This window comes from Anabrus simplex, chromosome X (assembly GCF_040414725.1).
Source record: "Anabrus simplex isolate iqAnaSimp1 chromosome X, ASM4041472v1, whole genome shotgun sequence".
NCBI classification, from domain to species: domain Eukaryota; kingdom Metazoa; phylum Arthropoda; class Insecta; order Orthoptera; family Tettigoniidae; genus Anabrus; species Anabrus simplex.
The window spans coordinates 154531331-154551761 of record NC_090279.1 but is presented as its reverse complement, the minus strand read 5'-3'; the positions used below and the strand labels follow the sequence as shown (position 1 = coordinate 154551761).

The 20431-nt window shown below is 40.1% G+C and overlaps 1 protein-coding gene across 1 annotated transcript in view; it reads right to left on the bottom strand.

Annotated features, from left to right (window-relative positions):
• Vps53 (vacuolar protein sorting 53) overlaps window positions 1-20431 on the bottom strand; it is a 107734-nt gene that overhangs the window by 37653 nt on the left and 49650 nt on the right. Inside the window, exons 9-13 of the mRNA XM_068230540.1 lie at window positions 16952-17133; window positions 10969-11241; window positions 9795-9929; window positions 6858-6983; window positions 3518-3596 (exon numbers count right to left, since the gene is read on the bottom strand). Of these exons, the coding sequence (XP_068086641.1) occupies window positions 3518-3596; window positions 6858-6983; window positions 9795-9929; window positions 10969-11241; window positions 16952-17133 (795 nt within the window). The remainder of the gene's footprint in view (window positions 1-3517; window positions 3597-6857; window positions 6984-9794; window positions 9930-10968; window positions 11242-16951; window positions 17134-20431) is intronic.

Genomic DNA, 20431 nt, shown 5'->3' with positions numbered 1-20431 from the left:
GTATATTACATCATTATCATCCATTTCTCTTGTCTAGCTCCTGCCAGGTTGGGATGTTTATGGTATCTTTCTATCTTCTACTAGCCAACCATCATTGTTCCAATCCAGGTTTCTTCTAATTATATTATTCTTGATAATTTTCAACCACCTTAGTCTGGGTTTCCCTCTTCTATAGCCTGGTCGGGGTGTAGACCAGAGGTAATCAAACTTTTTGGTTGGTGTATCCCTAAATTCCAACTGTTTTCCCTTCGTACCCCCCCCCCCCCCCGAAGTACGAATATACTGCGATGTACCACAAATAAGAAAGAAATGACTGCTGCCGGATGTCAAGTAAGATTCATCAACATCTTCCGCAGTTTATCCCGCTTGCTCAGGGTCTCTGCATACACTGAGGCACAAAAGAGCTGTGGCCGAGGATTTAAGGTCGCATGCTCTTCCTGACACTACATGATTCTCAAAAGAAAATCTCATCCCAACAACACCGGGAATCAAACCAAGGTCGCCGAGATCAAGGCATGCAGCTAAGCCGCTACAACAGTCTGTTCTCCAATAATAACAAAATGTATTGTGTATACTGCATTTACGCGAATAATCCCCGCACCCTAACTTTAGGAAGGCTGATTTTGAAGAAAAAAAAAAAAAAAAAAAAAAAACAAAAAACGCTGACTCAAATAAAACCCGTACCCCAATTTCCTGCCTCAATTTTTAAAAAAAGATGCGGGTATTATTCGCGTAAATACGGCATATTTACGCGAATAATACCAGCACCCTAACTTTAGGAAGGCTGATTTTGAAAAAAAAATGCCAACACTGACTCAAATAAAACCCACACCCCAATTTTAGGTTTCAATTTTTTTTTTAATATGCGGGTATTATTCGCGTAAATACGGTAATTGTCATTGGGCAAAAGAAACCTCTTAACTCCTTCGGAGTAAAGCTCACAGAAGCAGCCCAAAACTGAACGGTCAACAATGGCCGGAGAGCTGTTCCTGGCATTTTCGTTGTTTAACAATAGCTCTATTATTCAATCATTGGAGTCTTCGGTTCCTTTCTCAGGCAAGGCAGCAAGCCTTCACAAGACAGATGGAGAAACGTCGTTTTCTTGGCAGTGGAATTGCGAGATTTTCACTGAATACAAACGATGCACACACACAAGTATGATTTTTAATGCAACAATTACTACTGAACTATACACACCGCTACTGAAAAAAACTGAAATGAATGAGTGGATTTCAAAACAAAAAATTAAAAAGAGCAGCATGAGTAAGCTTTTCTACCCCACAGTGTAGGGGGCAATGCGTCCGCTTGTCACCCGGCGGCCCCCAGGTTCGATTCCCGGCCGAGTCAGGGGTTTTTAATTGTAAATGATTAATATCCCTGGCCTGGGGACTGGGTATTTGTGTCGTCCTTAACGTTCCTTTCCTCACATTCAACACTCTACACTTCCGCAATTCCAACTACACGCAGGTTCACATCAGGTAGTGCAAATACGGGAAAAAGATCTCTATAGGTCGACGCCCCGAACAAATAGCATTAAAAAAAAGTTTTTCTACATACCTTGTCAATGGGAGGTACAAACTGACACACATTTTGGAATGACTAGTTTGATAATAATAATGTTATCGGCTTTACGTCCCACTAACTACTTTTATGGTTTTCAGAGATGCCGATGTGCCGGAATTTTGTCCCTCTGGAGTTCTTTTACGTGCTAGTAAATCTGCCGACACGAGGCTGACGTATTTGAGCACCTCAAAATACCACGGGGATGAGCCTGGATCGAACCTGCCAAGTTGGGGTCAGAAGGCCAGCGCCTCAACCGTCTGAGCCACTCAGCCCGACTGACTAGTTTGGAAAGGGGACTCCGTGTAGTGGTAGACAAAAACACTAAATAAAACAAGATTTTATTGAAAATGAGCAGGCTCAACTAATTTCTGAAAAACTCATTGAAAACAGTTAGAAGCTACGATAACTTTGCCACCCCTTGACATGACCCAACATACCCCTAATGGTACACGTACCACACTTTGAGTACCACTGGTGTAGACCCACAATCTTCAGACCGTTATGAAGGGTATCGAGCCATCATTGCTTTAGTTTTTTTTTTTACGAATTGCATTACGTCGTCCCGACACACAGATAGGTCTTTTGGCGACGATGGGACAGGAAAGGGCTAGAAGTGGGAAGAAAGCGGCTGTGGCCTTAATTAAGGCATAATAATAACAACAACAACCAATCAGAGAAGATAGGTCTCAGAAGCGCCTTTGGAAAGACCAAAATAATAACCAACATTAAGAATCCTCCAAAATATTTGAAAGTGGGGGAACAAAAAATAGAGAACGTCAGGGATTTCAAATACCTTGGTGAACGGATCAGTTGGAATGGTCTTGAGAAGAAAGCAATGGAATCTCGACGAACCAAAATAGGAAGAGCCTTCCAGCTTATGAAAGACACCTATAACAAAAAATCCCTCTCCTGGAATTCCATGATCAAACATTAAAATACAGTAATACAGTAGTCAAGCCTGAAGCTCTTTACACTGCAGAAACACTGTCTATAACTGCATATGGTCCAACGAAATGAAATGGCGTATGGCTTTTAGTGCCGGGAGAGTCCGAGGACATGTTCGGCTCGCCAGGTGCAGGTCTTTTGATTTGACGCCCGTACGCGACCTGCATGTCATGACAAGGATGAAGACAACACATACGCCCAGCCCCTGTACCAGCCCCTGCCGGGAATCGAACCCAGGACCCCTTTGACAAAAGACCAGCACGCTAACCATGGAGCCATGGAGAAGTTGGAGATCAAGGACAGGAGAATACTGCGAAAAATTCTACGCCCCAAATTCCATAACAACAAACTTACACACATCAGCAATGAAACCCTGTATAGGAAAACAGAAAGGATTTTCGACACAATAAGGAAAAGTAGAATTTACTTCTACGGCTACATCCTAAGAATGGACCTGAAAAAGATAACTAAAAGAATCTTCGACTATTTCCGCAATAAGAAAACCAAGCCGAAGTGGTTTATGAAAAGAAGGAACTACGAGAGCTCCAAATTACAGAAGAGATGCTTGTAGATGAATCCGCGAGGAAAATAACCAAAGATAAAATAAAGAGGTTTCAGCATAGGGTAAAGCCCAAACGACTATACAGAATTTCTGAAGAAGAGAGGAAGGCAAGATCTGAAGGGATGAAAAAGTACTGGGAGGATAGGAAAACACGACTCACTAATGATTGATCTATTGTACCCCAAAGTTGGTGAAACAGATGATGATGATGATGATCGCAATCATATGGCCTCACGATGCTGACTGCCTCCTCAATGCAACTAGTTTCATCAAAAAAAAAAAAAAAGAGACGTAATTTGCCTTAATTTTGAAATAAAATTCTTTTTTCACCCATTTGAATGCCTGTAATACACATGAATATAATCAAACATTTTATAAAGTTATCTGACAAAAGATGTTACTTCAAAGCTGTGTTGAAGATGAATGTGATAAATATCTGTTACATACCTTGGTCATGGCAGAAAGAGCGGGCTCACAAGCAGCCTCTAGGTCTTGTACCAGGAGCTGGATACAGTTGGAGATGACACTGCAACAAGAAAGAAGCACAACCTACTTCACACTGGCTTCTCTTATGTTGGTGCAGTTTTGAAACAACGCTGATTTATTTGTACAACTCTGTTAAAGACAGGACAATGGTATGAACAGTAAAATAGGCTACAATTACACTTCTAAAGAACGTTAAGTTTATCGTGGTATTCTTTAAAGATGTATAATCAGCTGTATCTGTGGCCAACACTAAACTGAACTTGCGTTTAGAAACTGTTTCAGAGATTGCTAGATGCCTCAGTGTCAAATACAGGTATAAAAGTCAATCTAATAATTTATTTCCAATAATGAACGTAGTTTTTTTTGTGGCTCATTGTACTAAAATAAAGAACTAAATATGCTAACTGGATAAAAGCTACTTATATACATTTAACAACGCCAAGCTTTCTGCCCAATTACGTTGGCCTTCATCAGTGCATGTGAACGTCTGCCTCCGACAGCGAGCAAAGAAATTCTTCACAGGAAAGTGGAAGTCACAATCATACTATCCACGGCCCCCGCACTAACTGGACTCAGGGATCGTCGCGCTGTGCTGTGGTAGCGTTAAGCATATATTTCTGAAGTACAGGTCTCCGTGTATTAGATAATTTGAAGCCGTCTTCCCTGTCGATGTTATTTGGGCTATTTCTATGGCTTCCCTTACAAGTTGAGTATAAAAGTCTTTTACAGGCACAGTGACCTTCGCCTGATCAAGAAGGATTTGATGGTCTGTACTGTAGAAGTGTTCTGCTATGGCAGAGCTGTTTATAACATTTCCCTTAGAGGATGAAAGAGTAACATTCTTGACTGACCTCATCTGTTCTTTTACCCTGTTGCTAACAAGCCTTTTTGTCATGCCAGTATATGAGCAACCACAACCACATGGAACTTCCTTCCCTCCATGGAAAATGGAAGTACATGGGCAACTTGACATATTAAGCAAGGTTATTGACAGTCATGGAATAAAAATCAGCATGAGAATGAGGAAGACAATGGTGATGACAAAAGGATGATAAAAAGAGAAGGACAAAACCTTGAAATTGTGGAGAGCTTTGAATAGTTTGGAAGCAAACCGATGCAGGGTACAGGGCTGGACATGTAGATCAGTAAAAGGATTCAACAGGGAAATGCATTCTACCAGAGTGTGAGAAACTTTGTGTGGAGGAAGAAAGTACCAATGAAGTGTAAGGAGGTGATGTATAAGATGTACTACTGTCCAATACTGACATATGGACACTACAAAAGGACAAAGAGAATAAAATCTAGCCAGTGAAATGACATTTTAAAGAAATATGATAACAAAGACAAGAACGGGCGGAATAAGAAATAAGGACATCAGGAAAGAAATCGGAGTGGAAAAGCTTATTTCTCGAATAAAATTACCGCGTCCACCTATTCAATACAACAGGTGGACACAGTAATTTTATTCAAGAAATAATTTTATTTATTGCATCTTCAATACGGAACAACATGAGATTAGTTACTTGTTACTTGTAAGTGGAAAAGCTTTGCAAAAGAATGGAGAGGGATGAACTTAGATGGCTTGGACATGTTAAGAGAATGGAAGAGGGAATGCTATAGAAGAGGGGGGGGGGCAAGAGGGAGACCCAGACTAAGGCAGTTAAAAACGATCAAGAATAACATAACTTTTCAACTTTGCACTTTTCACTTTTCAATTCTTGCAAAGTGCAAAGTCTTTCTGTTCCACCATGATCTAGGTTGTACTTTTCAATTTCTTCACAAAGTGAAAAGTCTTTGCAAATGAGTGAGCCGATCAAGTTTATTCCATGAGCGAACTGTATAGGCCTATTACTCTATGATTTTAATGCTTTGCTTTTCGCGCGAACTTCATAGTATAATTGTGATACCGTTTAAGTTTTTATCATGGGAAAGAAAGGTATTACAAGAAGCTGGCTGTGCTGGAAGTTGTCAAGGAGAAACGTGACATTCTTTTTGACATCTTTAAAGATACGGTAACCTCTCAAATGATGACACACATCAATGTTAACGAGAGTACCATCAACACATCCACACACACAAAAGGAAATTCACCCTTCATTAGAAATTCCGTCGCTATGTTATGTGGATTATCAGGCCAACGTACTGTTAGGAAATATTACATTTACTTATAACATCTACAACTTTGGTAACAGTTCTGCAAATAATTGATTTTGATGTCCCATGCATTGTGCTACACCGTGCAGCTGGGCACCATTTACTAACCAATGTATATAAGCACATAAGAATTTGTTCTTTTGCGGAAAGGAATTGACTTCTTTTTGTTGTATTTTTCAATAAATGACCGAACATTTCAAGAATATAGTCAGCCTGTGTTGGGGTAATACGAAATCACTCGCGAAATCCGTCGAAGTGAGGTTATGAAAATTAATCTCGTCTTTGTACGTTTGCTTACTGGATTCTTCAGCACTGTCCTCACTTGATGCTAACAAAAGCTTACATCGTAACGTGTTTACATCACTAAACAAAATTCTACGCCGAGAAACTAGTGTACATACTTGTTAATTAACAGATGAAAAGGGAATCATCTGTTTGCAAGATTTATGAAAACTTTTCACTTCATTTCTTTGCACTTTGCATTTCTGTACCAATGTACAGGCTTGAAAAGTGAAAAAATTCCTAACTTTTCACTTTGCAAGCTAAATCTGAAGGGTGATGGTGGAACAAAATCTGAACTGAAAAGTGCAAAGTGAAAAGTTAAAAGTTGCAAAGTTTGTTCGTAGAACAGGCCCCTGGATTGCAGCACAGTTAAGGAGGAACAATGGTGGTTGGATAGGGGTATATGGAAAGGTGCCATAAACATCCCCACCCAGCAGGAGCTGGATGATGATGACGATGATGATGATGATGATGATGACTATTCTGCAAGAGATCTGATGAAAGAACACAATAGCATGTGACTCTGTCCGACTCGTTGGCTGAATGGTCAGTGTACTGGCCTTCGGTTCAGAGGGTCCCGGGTTTGATTCCTGGCTGTGTCAGGGATTTTAACCTTGATTGGTTAATTCCAGTGGCTCGGGGGCTGGATGTTTGTGCTATCCCCAACATCCCTGCAATTCACACACCACACGACACTATCCTCCACCACAATAACACGCAGTTACCTACACATGGCAGATGCCGCCCGCCCTCATCGGAGGGTCTGCCTTACAAGGGCTGTACCCAGCTAGAAATAGCCACACAAAATTATATTATTAGTACGTGACTCTGACAGAGATACAGGAAGGTTGAGTACGTTACCTACTTGTGAAACACGTCCTGTTCCTGAGAGAGGTTGATCTTTTCTGCCAGTCCAGGAGCTACTTTCTCCTTTAGCTTCTCTTCTAGCTGCTGTGTAGTTTCCAGGCAATACTCGGCAGTTGTCAGGATGCTGTGGGATACAGAATACGGTGTACAAAGGTTGTAGTGGCAGAAACACTAAAAAAATAGTTCCATCAAGAGGGGAAATTCCACTTTTGCTAATGGGTTAAGACTGTAAAAATGAACATCAGTACAGAATCTCACAAAACTTGTTATTTAAGTTAACACAATGAGTCCTAGCCCTTTTATCACCTCCTCAGTTCCAAAATTCCAGGCCTTTTTAAGACTATTTCAAATCAGTTTGTGCACAATTTTTGCAAACATATTCATAAATCAAGGATGAGGTAAGAATTAAGTGAAAAATGTCTAATTATAATAAGAAAACTCTGTGTAATAGATAGAATAATAAATCACTTCTTGGATGGCATTCACAATTTCACTTCAAAGAACTCGTGCTACTTGTGGGATATTTATGAATAAATATAGGTGAATAACATGAGAACACATATGAAAAGCAGTTGCTTCAATTTCTATCAGATGATGTTAGGAAATCGTCTTGTCTTGTATTTCCTCCACCTGTGAGTGGGAGCGGTAGAACAACATCCTGCTTGCCATAAGAGGCGACTAAAAGGGCCCTGGGGGCTCTCAACTTGTGAGCAAGGGTTGGTGACCATGGTGCTCTGTAGCCGAGTCTAGCATTCCACTTATTTGTGTGCCATGCTCTCCTCTTTCATCTATACTATCCGACATTCCATGGTTAACTCTTGTTCTTTTCCAAGTCCAACACTATTAGGTTCTGAGGGCTAGGGAGTCTTTCATGTTCAGTCCCTTCATGGCCCTTGTCTTTCTTCACTTTTCGAAGTGTCAGATCCCATCCTTTTTCCTCCTTACAGATTAGTATTATATAGAGGATGGTTACTCAGTTGTACTTCCTCTTAAAACAACAATCACCACTATCACCTTGTATTTCCAAAATACTTCTCTAACTACCTGTAAGATGGCGACACAAATCAGCAATATAGAAGGGAAAAGACTAGCGAATATAATCCGTAGTGGCCCAAACCCTGAAATAATAATAATAACAATAAAGCTAAACATGCAACTACAAGAAGCCATTGGTATCACCGGAGCATAACGTAATGGAAAGTTACCAACAAACTAGCCAGCTGGTCTCATGCCAATAACAGAGCATTAGATTACCTCGCACTTGGACTAGCCAGGAGAGAAGATGCACTACTGGAGCACTTCATTAAGTTTTAACTTTCAAGTATTAACATTAGAGATGCTGCTCATAGAAACTATGGAATACTGCTGAATGCTTCTATAAGCATAAAATATACTAGTTATGAATATAAGTCGGGAGCTCTTCTTTCACGAGATTGATAACATAGCCACGTTCCTACATAACCTGGGGCTGCGTCATCGTTGAGCTGTGAAATGTGCGGGAAAGTACGTACGGTACATGCGGACAGGACGAGTGTGTGTTCAAAAGGCAGGCTTGTTAGTGGAATTCTTGTGAATATTTAGCATGTCTACTTCAAGTGTACGAAATTTCGACAACGAAACCATAATGGATGTTCTTATGGAAGACACAAGTTCTGAAAATGAGGATGAGGATAACAATTACACAGCAAGTAAACATGATGATTTCTGGTGCTTCAGGCAAGTAAATGTTGATAATGAGCTAATTTCAAACTGGTGTGAAGTGTAGCATAGTTTTATACCGCTTCCTGAAGTGGGTTCTGTAATACTGTTTTATACTGCTTTCTAAGAATGTGGGTGTTTCCCGTGTACAGATACAGCAACTCGATGAAACCCCATTGTCAAACAACGAACAGTGGGGAAGCAAATTCCTGGTTGTAAACAAGGATACCGGTGCCAATTGACCAATTAGGTTAGAATCTGTATCAGTGTGTTTCAGTAGATGTGCCCACAATATTCGACGGATTTCAAAATATTAACCGAAATGGCATCCATAGCTGCGTCAGATTTTGTTTTTTCATTTGTAAAACTTCCTATCTTCATAAATTTCTATTTAAAAACTGCTGGACTATTGTGATAATTAAAACTCATTTTTGTGTAGAAGAAAGTGTGATCTTTCTAAGTATTCCAAAAGTTGTTACAATCATGGCTTACCCCAAGATTAAAAAATTCAAAAACCATTAAAAACCCTACGATTTCTGGAGGAAGCACATTCCAATATGGCCGTCTCCAATGTGTTAAAGTGTATAAACAGAATATAAACTAAATGTTTCTACATTTCTAAGAAATTTTCATCAATTAAAAAAAAAAGTGTGATTTGATAGAATCTGATGATGTTCTGTCAAGAACAAAATATATCATTTTTGTTTAATCATGTGTTTTTTTAATAGGTATGCTATAATGATATAGGTGTTAGTGTTCAGCAGACTGAAAACTTTTAGTTACATTAACTTAGTGAATACTGAAAAGTACGGCTTCCTTCTTAACAAAAGTATTTCAGATACACCCTGTATAAAAATCTATTCTGATCTATATTGATTGTGAAAAAGGAACAATCTTGTTCCTTTCCCACTTAAGACAGCAATTAGCACTGCTTAGATTTCTGGTTTAATTTACTAATAATGCTGTGTATTTAACATCTCTTGAATTGCTATGAATTTCATGACATACAGCCCTGAAAATATGACACAAGTATCTTGCATATAAACACTTATATCAAAAGCATCTGATCACATGACCTTCACCACAGAAAAAGCATTCAACCAACCATGTTGTGCAGCAGGTCTCCTAAAATTCACTAAACACTAAAATGAACAAAAGTATATTTCAATGAAAGAAAATTTCTACCACTTAGCTTAAATCAAAGTTACAGAACAGATGAGGTCAGGAGCTGGCCCACCTGCAGACACGAGCTTGCTCCTCCCTGGAGTAACGTAGCACCTCTCCTTCCTTCATGAAGCTACCGAACAGGCTCACGGTTGTTGACAGAGTTGCTGTGCTCACACCGGAGCTGGGTGGAGCTACTCGACGAAGTCTGCAACAGCACAATGATGATTGTTGATGTTATGATAAAAAAGTCTTAAAATTAGGAAGTGCGTTACATCAAAGTTGCAAAATAATTATGATATTTTAATACAAAAAGTTAATTCTTTCCACTTCAATCACATTTTTAAATATTTAAATTATATTTATATTATTAAACCTCATAAATTTTCATTATTTAAAATGCATAACAAAAATTGTGAAACTATATTTCAGTCCAAAACATACACAGTAAAACCTCGTTAATACAAAGTCGTTGGGACAAGAGAATTACGATTTCACTCGAACTTAGCAAATATGAAGCACACTATAGACACGCCAAAGTGAGTGAAAGTTCGGAAAGCTACCCCTGCACGTTCCAGAAGATGCGTTATTTCATGACGCGGAGAAATTTTGAATTTAAATTACATTGTAAAATACTACTTTTTTCAAAATGTAAAAGCAGTTGTAAATTACAAGTCAGAATTTCAGTAATGCGACCAACATTGTTCTTCGAATTATAAATTATCCATATTTCGTATTAAATATTTTAAATAACATGCAAAATCATACCTCATGTTTCCAGGAACGAGAACTTCTTCGAATTAGGTGAGATTTAGAATTAACCTACTTCGAATTACTGAGGTTCTACTGTGAGTCATTCTTTGGAAAAATCAGGTTAAAACAAAATTGTGTTAGCAAGAGATATTTTGCCATGCACCCAGTTTAGACACAGATCTGTGCAAAGTTTATAAAATCTGGTAGGATATACATGTAATTTCAAAACCTTCACCCAGTCACATCATTCCCAATTAAAGGAGCTCCTTCGCCCAACGTGCTGACCTCTTCAAAGAGTCAGGGTATTACTGCCACCCCACACTCGGCGCTGAGTCACTTGGCTGTATCATGTACTCCATTCTGGAGTACGTAACGTAAGCTAGACAATATTTTGTTTAATCATATAGTTTTTTTGGACTGAACAAAGAGTCTTAAAAAGATTGGGTTTTCTTTTAGGATCTTTCTAAACTTCCCTATTTATAAAATGTACTCACTTGGGCAGGTTGGCGAGTAGCAAACGGTTAGCATATTCACGGAGATAGCGCTGGAACACCTTCGTCAGCCCCAGCATGGGGTCCCCTGTACTCAGCTGTGTGCACTGGACCATACATTTCTTGTAGAACACAAACAGGTCTGCGCAGGATGGCAAGACAACTGCTCCTTCATCGGGCAGTGGTCCGTCACCGGTACTCTGCTGCTGCTGCTGTTGTTGCTGTTGCTGCTGGCGAGCATCTTGAACGAACCTCTCGATTAGCTCTGACAGGTTCCTGAATAGGGAAAGAAAAACTAACTTTGGTACAGGTGTAAGTACCTCAAACTGGATGTTGTCAAGAGGATAAAAACCAGTTTCCTGATGATTTGGAAAAAGTTATTAGTAAAGAGAAGTAATCATTATAGGAGACCTGAATGCACAGATTGGGACAGACAGAACAGGATATGAGAATGTAATGGGAAGGATAAGGTGGAAGAAATATAGAAGGTGAACATCTCCTTGACTTCTGCATGAGGAATGGGTTGGTGGTGAAAAATAGTTGGTTCAAGAAGAGACAGAGCCATCTTAGTAAAAGCTCTGCAAAAACAATGATATGGCACTGTTTCTTGATGAAATAAGAATGAGAAAATGGTAATGGGTGGGAGATATGTTCCGATAGCCAGGTTGCATTCGATTGGAACGCACAAGGAAAGAGGAGGAAGAGCAGGCCCAAGACGGCATGGCAGTGGGCAGTAGAAGCAGGTCAACTACAGGAAAAGAGCTGGGATGAACTCAAAGAACAGAATAAGGTGGTCAAAGCCATTAGGAGTTAAGGAAATACTGTAAGTCAGTCAACAAGCTGTGGATGGGAGAAGCATCAGAATGGGGAGACACTGCCGTCTTCACCAAGGGAGTCACCGCTCATCATTTTCAAATTACAATGTTCACAGCTTGTTCAGTACGGATCATAGTGAAATTCATATTCAACGGTTCTTTATGCATGCACGTTATGAATGGTAGATCAGCAGTAGAGTGTCCGACTCGTGATCCCAAGTTAACAGGTTCAATCCCGGCTAAGGTAGTCGATTTCCGAAGGACAGTCAAAAAACTTTACACTCCATGTCATCGTAGCCAGCACGTTAACGCGTTCACTCCCAGTGAGTCAGGGTGGGATCTAAAAATCGCTGGGCTGCATGATTAAATACCCACAGAAGGAGCTGGGAGTGAATGTGTTAAAAATCTCTGGAGATGTACTCTAGATAGCAGCACAGGCAAAAGATCAAAATTGGCAGGCAGGCTGCCTAGATGGCACCACTGAACCTTAGTAGCTGAGGCAATATGATGAATTATTATTGCCCATCAACAACAGTGTCACATACCCTCCCTCCATATGAACACTGCAGAGAGATTTGGAATTGAACTGAGGATTTTGGCACGCAATCTAAATCAGGGACTCTCAGGGTGCATGCACTGTACACGGTGCAAAAGACAACTTTGCTTGGTTGACCAGAGTGCAGACCCCCACTCCTCGATTTAGAGCAATAGCGCTATCTCTCTTTCCCCACGCCTGTCTCGCTCGCTCCGCCCATCTCCCTCTTCCTCACTTGCTCCGTAGCGCTCCAAATCCAAGCCGAGTTGAGCCGAGCTTAGCCGAGTAACCCAGTGACGAAGCGTCGGTCCGAGCCACGCCGAATGGGATCGATGCACTGTGCACAGGAACTCTGCGCCTCAATCTGCATGCGTGAGATTTTGGGCGTTTGAGAGGCCCTGATCTAGAGGTTACAAATTGAATATCACAACCCCTTCTACCCTACAGGTAACTATTCTCATTTTGGTTCCGTATTGAAGTTGACGTATAACAATCATGGCAACCAGTCGGTCTTGTTTAGAAGTCTATATAAATAAAATTGTAATGACCATCTGTCTGTACATTGAATGAAAAAAGAAAAAAACCTACAACCTGTTTTCCAGTCATTGACTGCGTCAGGGATGTAATGAATGAATCATATATAGGCTATTAGTATGACGGGGTCGCCACTCCCAAAGTGATTTATTAATGACTGATAGATGCTATGAAATGAGAATGGAGAGTGTTGCTGGAATGAAAGATGACAGGGAAACTGGAGTACCCGGAGAAAAACCTATTCTGCCTCCACCTTGTCCAGCACAAATCTCACGTGGAGTGACCGGGATTTGAACCACGGCTGTACATTGAATATTTTGGCAATAATGACCACATGCATATTTTTTAGTTTTGGTGTCTGCTTGTCGGTTTGTCTTTTTGTGCATCTGAGTTCTTATAACTAGGAAACTACTGATACAGAGTGATTAATTTAAGTTCAGAGCAGAATGCCCACAATGAAAAGCAGGCATAGTCGGCTCAAAGAAGCGGCATGATTACGCCTATAGAAACTAAATGAAACTGAACTCACCGGCTACATAGATACTATGGATAGATAGATAGATAGATAAATAAATAAATAAATAAATAAATAAATAAATAAATAAATAAATAAATAAAAATCAACTAGGAAATAAAAATGAACTCACCAGTATTTACAGACGATACTGAAAGTGATCTCCTTCAGGTGCAATGCAAGCTTCACACCTTGTAATGAGATTTCGAAACACACTTTGTAGTTCATGGACACTGATAGAACGCACAATGTTCCTAATTTCAATTTTTAATTCTTCTGCAGTTCAAGGATTATTCCTGTAAACTTTTCCTTTAAGATTTCCCCAGATATAAAAATCACGTGCTTAAATCAGGCGAACGAGGGAGCCATAAGCCTTTACTGATGATCTGATCATCATCGAACACGTCCCGTAACCATCACATAGAGCTACGCGCCATATGGGCCGTTGCACTATCCTGCTGGAAATAGCCGTACCTTTTCTCTTCTTCAGTCAGTTCAGCAAAAAAGAAAAATGGTTCCAGAATGTTGTGAATATAACGGTCAGAAGTAATCGTGTCCTGAAAAAATATCGGACCGATAATTCGCCAGACACAGACCGAGCTCGATAGCTGCAGTCGCTTAAGTGCGGCCAGTATCCAGTATTCGGGAGATAGTAGGTTCGAACCCCACTGTCGGCAGCCCTGAAAATGGTTTTCCGTGGTTTCCCATTTTCACACCAGGCAAATGCTGGGGCTGTACCTTAATTAAGGCCACGGCCGCTTCCTTCCCCCTCCTAGCCCTTTCCTGTCCCATCGTCGCCGTAAGACCTATCTGTGTCGGTGCGACGTAAAACAACTAGCAAAAAGAAAAAAATTAAAAAAAAAAATCGCCAGACACTGATAGCGCACCACACACCAACCTTCACATTGTGCAGACGTCTCGGCTGTAAAACGTGCGGGTTGTCTGTTTCCCAGATTCTCTTGTTCTGTGAATTGACATATCTACTCAAATGAAACCAGGCTTCGTCGCTCATGAAAAGAAAGTTCGGATGCACAATACTGTCATGGACACTATTCATTAGCCAACTGCAAAATCGTATTCTTGCATTGAAATCTGTAGGCAGTATGTTATGGACTGAATGAGTCCAATAAGATCATAAATGTAACAATTTTGTTGCATTACGTGCTGAAGAAGGTGAAATACCACTTTCCTGAGCTACTCTCTGAAGCGACTTATGTGAACTGACCTGGAGTCTTGCCTGTATATCTTCTAACCTCTCCCGTGTGAGAGCTGTTCTCTTTCTTATTGGTTACGGAACCAGTACTATGTCACTTGTAAACGAGCTGATGCACGTAACGTTTTGATGGTAGTCGCACTGGGAAATTGTCTACAGAATTTTCGAAGGCACCTTTTAACTGGTTTCTTCTTCTTGTGCAAATAACACTCGAACAAAAATATTCTTTACTCTATAGTGTATTTAACCATCATGATAATAACCTCACAACACACCTTAAAAGTGCAATAGTTTCTAGCAAACTGAGGGAAAGAGTGCTAAACAGCTGTGTGCTGGCAGTGAACACTTCTTATCTCGCCAGTGTTGACACAAGCCACACAAGCTCGGGAATTCCCACGGCATACGAGCAGAAGTCTGAACTCTTAAATTATTCTCCATATATTTCTACCAAACTTCATATCTAGATATATAATTTCCATTTATTTTGGAAAGACCTCCTGTATTTACAGGCTGCCGCTAAGAACAAGGTAAAACATATCAATTTTATGTACATATGTATTAATAAAAGAACATTCAAAATTAGCTCTAGAGGTGGTGCCTCATGATCTTGATGGAGGCTCGGAGGACGAGGGTCGCGATTTCCGGGATGAGCTTCATTGGGAGTTGGAAGCGCTTCCATGTGGTGACGAAGTGACGAGGTATGGTACCGCGTGCTCCGACCATTATCCCTATTATTTCAATTTCCTGAAGGTGGTATTTGGATTTGTAGTAAGGGATAGTTGGTTTGTATTTTTTAATCTTTTCTAGATTAACCTCCTCTGGTTGACCGCTATGGTGCTCGAACCTGACCGTCGGATCTAATATGAATCCTTGAGAGCTGTTTTCTTTAAAGGCTATGATGTCAATTCTTTGCGAACTACCATTTACGGCCAAAATTATTTCTAATTCCCTGAAAAGACTGAGGTTTTATAGGAGGATCTTAACAGTAAATTTACATTTGTGCAAAAAAGAGCTTTTTCATTTTTTCGATAGACCAGATAATAAGGGAGGTTATCATCAAGGATAGTTTTCATGAGTTTTCAGCCACAGCTCCACTCCAGTGAAAATTGCGCACACCTTCAGACCAGGAACTGTACCGCAAAATAAACTCTCTGATTGTCCTCATTCTGTCTCTACTTGTTCATTATTGCAAATTCCAGTGCGAAGAACGGGGTACAACTGCTAGTAAGAAATAAACTATTAACAATAACATTTCAAACCCATACTGACAATGTTATACACTAAATGCTATAGTTGTGTCAGAATTGGTGATGGCCATTCAGAAGGGTTTCAGAAAACTCGGGGAGTGGTCTTTCATCTTTGCTGTTTGTGGCAGTCATGGATATCCTAGAGACGGACTTGAAGAAAGAACTAAATGGAGACTTAAGTGCCTTGGTGCTCGCTGATGATGTTGCTATTTGGGCGGAAGACAGAAAAGGAGGTACAAGACCGACTCAACAAATGGGTAGCCAAGTTCAATGATTTTAAAATGAAAGTGAGCAAAATAAAAACTGTTGCCATGACAATGAGTAGAGATGATGCTCATTGCCAAATACAACTTGATGGACACTACATTAGAACAGTACAAGAATTCAAGTACCTTGGGAGCGTGGTCTCAAACAAGGATGGAGCAGGGCAAGAAGTACTTAAAAGAGTGACCAGTGGGTCTAAATTCTATAACCTTATACGTCCCCTGATCTCGGACAAGAAGGTACCCCAACAAACCTAGATGTCCTTGTATAAATCGTATCTTATTCCCATGTGCACACGTGGCCTAGAAACATGAATATTGTGGAATAGGGACCTTACTAAACTGCACGGCTGTAAAATGAAATTTCTTAGGAATACAATGCAGAAAACACGGCATGATCGGTGAGAAATGAGGAAGTCAGATCATCTTTGGAAGTGGAGCAGCCTCTGGAAGAAAGACTAAGGTCTGCAAGAGTTAAAGGGTTCAGGCATGTAAAGAGAATGCCAGGCACTTGAACACCACATGCATATATGAAAGTCAGTGGAAGGAGACCTATTGGATCACCAAGGAAACGATGACTGGACTAACTGAAGATAGATGTTGAGAGTACAGGAGGGGACTGGAGAGTGATCATGGAGTGAGAGACCTACATGGACACAAAATGCTCGTGAGAGCTCGTTCGAAACACCTCCCTGCTCGTCAAGCTGGTAAGGTTACGTGACGACGACTAACGATCTCTATCATGCAGTATGCATTTCATGTCAAAACTTGTGCCCACAACACAGCCCTAACTGAATATTTTTTTTCTTAATGTACCGAACAAATATAAGAAAGTAAGACAGGAAAATGGCCACACCAAAATTACCTGTCAAGACTATCGATGTAGATGTACAGGTATGGCTCAAAGCAGCGTCCGATGATCCCGTGGAACGGAGACGGCTTGGGTTTGGGAGGGATGGGCTGAGAACTCTCTTCGCCATCCTCTTCGAAAGGGTTCTTGGACGGAGACGCCACTTCTGGTTCGGGAGCAGGGGCGGATGCCGCTGGCTGCTATCAAGAGAAAGAAACCTCCTTTAACAAACAGTTCAAACCTTATCCTCATCGATTGATTCTATCGGCTGTGCTCTTACATCGTCATCAGATACTCATGTCACTCATTTATAGAGATTAGCAGCAGTGCTCGTCTACTTTGGCACGCATACAAATCACAACGACTTCTTTGGTTTGATACCAACTTCGAAGTTTCTACAACCTCTGGTTGTAATTCACTAATTCATGTTTACTGTTCATTTTTATAACTAACTTTAATGGTTTGGAATTGACAATGGGCTAAAACGAGGGAGTGTGCTGGCACCATCACTCTTCATAATGGTGATGGATGACATCGTAAAGACAGCAAGGGAAGATTTATAGAGTGGTTAGAATTAATGTAATGATGTTTGTGGACGATGATGAAGAGGAGGTACAACGACAGATGAATGTATTGAACAGAAGGATGAACAATGAGGATTGAGGATCAACGTGGAGAACAAGATAATGGTGATGACTAGAGGAAGTAAAGAAGGAAGAGAAACTATCAAAATTGGAGACAAGGAACTGGAAACAATAGAACACTTCAAATATTTGGGAAATTAACTGACAGGAAATGGAAGACTGGAAATAGGGAGTTCCCTTTACTACCAGGTACGGAGATTAATATGAAATAAAGATGTACCAGGGAATGCTAAAGAAGTAATATAAAGTCAAACCTATTTAAAACATTTCCGCAGGGGACAACAAAAATGAACGTGTTAAGCGAGAAAATGTACTACTGAATATACAAATAAAAATTATCTAACAGGGATATGGAAGCACTAGATATGATTTTTTTCCAACATGAAGGCATTTTAGGTTGTGTATCTGCGGGTACAGTGAAAACTATATCTACCATTTCCCAAGATGATTAAAAGGTGTGAAAAACACGAGAGAACAAATATGAAAACCTTTTCTGCTGGGGCTTATAAAATAACAAGTGCAGTGAATGGTGTGAAAAACACCAAACAAGAAATATGAAAACATATGCACGGGGGCCAATAAAAATATCCAAGTATTATTGCAGATCACACTCTTTCTAAAACAAATGTTAGTAGAAACCTTTTATTTCAGAGCAGTGGGTTATAAAACATTATTTTCTGCTCACACTTTTAGACAATGATTTGGAGATTATATTCAGCCATGTGTGACTACAACGGAACACAATGACTTTGGGTGCCATTTTGAAAACTTCGACCAAGTCGAATCGACTGAGTCGAAACTCCAAGATGCCAGTTCAACATTCGCGACATCTGAGTGCTTAAAGATACGGATGCCAGTCCACTTTCTGAAATATTTTAATGTTGTCTTCATTAGAAAGGAATTTCACTTCTTCCGCATCCATACCTAGGCTATCACAAGACAAATATGCACCATGCTAGTCAATTTCACACGATTATGTTCCTAAGCCAGATATAGGCTACAGTATTACACAAAAAACTTCACTGTACCACTTAACACAAAATAAATTTCTAAATGAAACACAGGCACAAATAGGCTCCCTTTTTCGGTAATCATGCAACTGTGGCGACGGCTCTTACCCGACTTGTACATCACGTTTCTTTTACAAGGGATGACAACATTTTGAGGGCTAGGAAAAATGTGATCGTACTCGTAGTAAGCGGTAATAGCGAAAATTCTTGATGCAATATGTATGTTTATATGTTCCTAATACTGATACAGGCTACTGTATCACGCGACAAACATTCGCTACACTTCACTGTACCATTCATAACAAAATAAATTTCTAACTTCTGAACAGAATGCGAAATACAAGCACAAATAGACTCACTGTGTTATTCAGCAATCTTGCTGCTAACTGGCAAGCAAAATTGAACATTCCTGAGGCTAACAGCTTGCTCCCCGAATGTGCAACGTATCCTGTGAAGTTAAGGAATTTAAGGCCTTTTTCCGTAATCACGCAACTGTGACGGCAGATTTCACCTGAGTTGGAAACAACATTTCTTTCACAAGGGATGACAAATAAAATATTCATGGCTAGGAAAAATGTGATCGTACTAAGCGGTAGCCCTAATAGCAAAAATTCGTGACGTGATAAGTGAGGAATTTTTATATAGATTTAATAAGATGAGAATCGCAACTTCAAATTTACGACGTGCTAAGCGGGAAAACGTGTTAATGAGGAACGCACTAACGATGTTTCACTGTACTTACCTATTATTTATTTATTATTTATTTATTTACAGAGTTTACGCCCACATTGGAGCACTTAAATCACACTAAAACAAATTTGTCTTCCTTTTCTTCTCCCAAAAAGTCTTGAGTCTGGTTGACCTGGCTGCCCTCTCCGCATCCGTTATAACATATTGTTTCCTCTGTACAATGGTCAGAGGAAGCCTGATGCATTTATTCTTCAAAATACTTTTCTCGCCTCTGTTTTCTATGGTTTGCATGGTAATATTCAACTCCTCCAAATCACTTTGGACTTCTTTAAACCAATTGTTTTTTGATTTATTATTTCAAAAGTAATTAAATAATTGTTTTAAAACTCTGTTATCACTTAGTCGAAATATATGACAAAAAAAGGCAATTCTTCTTTTTCTCATCGTGTCTGTGATGGACTCACTTTCCCGATAATGAAATATGCAGCAGAAACCTGGACAGTGACAGGCAGCGGAAGTGAAATTCCTGAGGAGTATGGTACAGAAGACGAGGAGGAACAGAGTGAAAAATGAAGACATACAAAAAGAGCTAAATGTGCAGAAACTAAATGACAAAGTGGAACAGAACAGAATGAAAGAATAAAGACTGCCAAGACAAGCAGTGGAAAGACAGATGATGGGGAAGAGAGGACAAGGAAGACCAAGGTTGTGATGGATGGACTCCATGAAGAACAGCACTGGACAACGGAACCTGGACTGGGACACAGTGTTGGATGAGGAATGGTGGAGAGACAGTACGAAGCGGAGAGGAACCATATTTGCCCCCACCTGGTGTCAGCTAGAAAAGGGGAATTGATGATGATGAACTACCTTTATAGATTACTACATCTTGATTTCAATTCACAAGTAGATTATGTCTTCTTTCTCAACGCACAGGAGACGGGCTCCGAATGGATTTGCTACCCCCTGCTGACCTGATAGTTCAAGATTGCAAGAACAAAATTACACTGCTGCACTCAAACTACTGTAACTCAAAAAGAATTAATGATATCGACCTCAAACGTGGGACACGTTCTCATCAGGTTGCTTAGTAGCTCTGTCAAAGCAGTACACTTTGTGAAGCCTACATTACCTCTGTTTAAGTCTTCATC